Source organism: Lottia gigantea (assembly GCF_000327385.1).
Source record: "Lottia gigantea unplaced genomic scaffold LOTGIsca_96, whole genome shotgun sequence".
NCBI classification, from domain to species: domain Eukaryota; kingdom Metazoa; phylum Mollusca; class Gastropoda; family Lottiidae; genus Lottia; species Lottia gigantea.
In genome coordinates this window covers 829,480-831,565 of record NW_008711113.1, presented here as the reverse complement: position 1 = coordinate 831,565, position 2,086 = coordinate 829,480, and the positions used below count along the sequence as shown (strand labels likewise).

Below are 2,086 nucleotides of genomic sequence, written 5' to 3'. Positions count from 1 at the left end.
TGTTCTGATACTAGTGGTGGTGATTCTACACGATGGTGGAGAGTAGATCTACTAGAAGAATATCCTATTCAAAATATTACCATCTATTATCGCAACGAACGTGAGCACCAAGTTATTTCTAGAAATTATATATAATCATAAGTTCAATAATAACAATATTCTAAGAATACCAATATATGATTCTGTAGCTTTAAACAAATAATTATTTGTGTTAATCAGTCCTTCATTCATTTTCTGGTTTCATAAAAAAATCGGAGAACATTCCTCTTCGTTCTATTTCCCGATACTGAGCTGAAAATAACATAATAATACAAGACAGCCCAGTAACATTTACTCTGTGTATAGAGTGTACAGTACTAATCCCTATTTTTAAATTGGAAATTAGTTACTGTAAAAACTCTGTCCTTTCTGTCCTTTTTTCATCAAATCATTTAACAATAATAATAACAAACATTTTAATTCTAACTTTATTTTATGTTTCAGCTGAATGGGGTAAGTAGAAATATTATGTTACTGTAAGAATGATTTACTAATAGAGGACATACCTCAAATTATATCAATATCAGAATTAGCTAATTACATTGATGATATGAAAATAGATACTGTGTAATGACCTCAGGCCTCGATCCCTCTTCCTTTAGAGATTTGAAAACATCTTTTTTCTCTGATCAAGTCAGTTTTAATCGCAATGTGTCAATTTAAGAAAAACACTTCTCTTTCTGTCGATATTATTACTTGTTGGTTCTTGTTCGTTTATCAATTATGTGTTTTTTTTAAAAAAACAAACAGCATTATGAAACTTCGTCTTACCAAAATTGTGTTTGTCTAGTAGTTCTGAAGTCGCAAGCTCGTGCTTTAAAATAGCTTAAAATCGATTCGTCAGTTTAAATCAACAAAATAAAACCACAATCATTTACCTAATGTCAAAAATCGTAAACTCACAAAGCCACTTGTATGTATCTATGTTTCTTTTTTACAAACATACTTTTAGCCTTACCATCATTGAATGGATTTTCAATACACGTTAATAGAGAGAATGAAGAACCAGAACTATGTTATAAAGATAATATTATACGTTACACTACACCAGCAGTAAATAATATAGAGTGTAGTCAGACTATAACTGGTCGTTATGTAAATATCAGTAATTTTCGTACAAGAGCAGATGAAAAATTTTTAGTCTTGTGTGAAGTTGAGATTTATGGTAAGCTTCATGTCTAGAAAAGTATCATGGTATTACATTTCCTATCGATATCCCTCTTATAGTAGTCCACTGTTCATGACAAAATACAAGGCACTCCTACAACGATTAACTCAGTCAATATAAAAAATCAACTGCACCAGCTTGGGTAAATGTTGATCATGTTTTGCATCTAACAGACCTACTGAGCATTGAAGCATTCAGCAAACATATGGCCAAGAAAATTGAAAGAATATCTCATAATTTGCCCTCAACTAATAGTTCTGAAATAAGCTTAGGTGCTCGCAAAATTAGAAACGAGAATCACTGAAACAAGTCAAAAGAAGTTTTGTAATGTTTGAACTCGTTGTTATCTATTTCTCCCTTTATAGCCTGTGATAATGGTGCGTATGGTGCTGGATGTGATAAACTATGTTCAAATAGAAATTGTTTATTAGAAACATCACTATGTAACCATATCAATGGTAGCTGTCGAGGTGGATGTAAAGAAGGATTTGGTGGAATTGACTGTGTTAAAAGATGTGAAGATAGTGTTTATGGAGTAGGATGTAGTAAGAAATGTTCAGATAGAAATTGTTTAGTAGAAACATCACCATGTAATCATATCAATGGTAGCTGTCAAGGTGGATGTAAAGAAGGATTTCGTGGAATTGACTGTGTTAAAAGATGTGAAGGTGGTGTTTATGGAGTAAGATGTAGTAAGAAATGTTCAGATAGAAATTGTTTAGTAGAAACATCACCATGTAATCATATCAATGGTAGCTGTCAAGGTGGATGTAAAGAAGGATTTGGTGGAATTGATTGTGTTAAAAGATGTGAAGGTGGTGTTTATGGAGTAGGATGTTGTAATAAATGTTCAGATAACATATGTTCAGGTTGTAGCAC

At 31.9% G+C, this 2,086-nt stretch overlaps 1 protein-coding gene across 1 annotated transcript in view; it reads left to right on the top strand.

The window, feature by feature from the left end:
- Positions 1–2,086, top strand: part of LOTGIDRAFT_91483 (hypothetical protein) — a gene marked incomplete at both ends in the record, with an annotated part of 42,817 nt that overhangs the window by 6,020 nt on the left and 34,711 nt on the right. Inside the window, one exon of the mRNA XM_009068945.1 lies at positions 1,573–2,076. Within this exon, the coding sequence (XP_009067193.1) occupies positions 1,573–2,076 (504 nt within the window). The remainder of the gene's footprint in view (positions 1–1,572; positions 2,077–2,086) is intronic.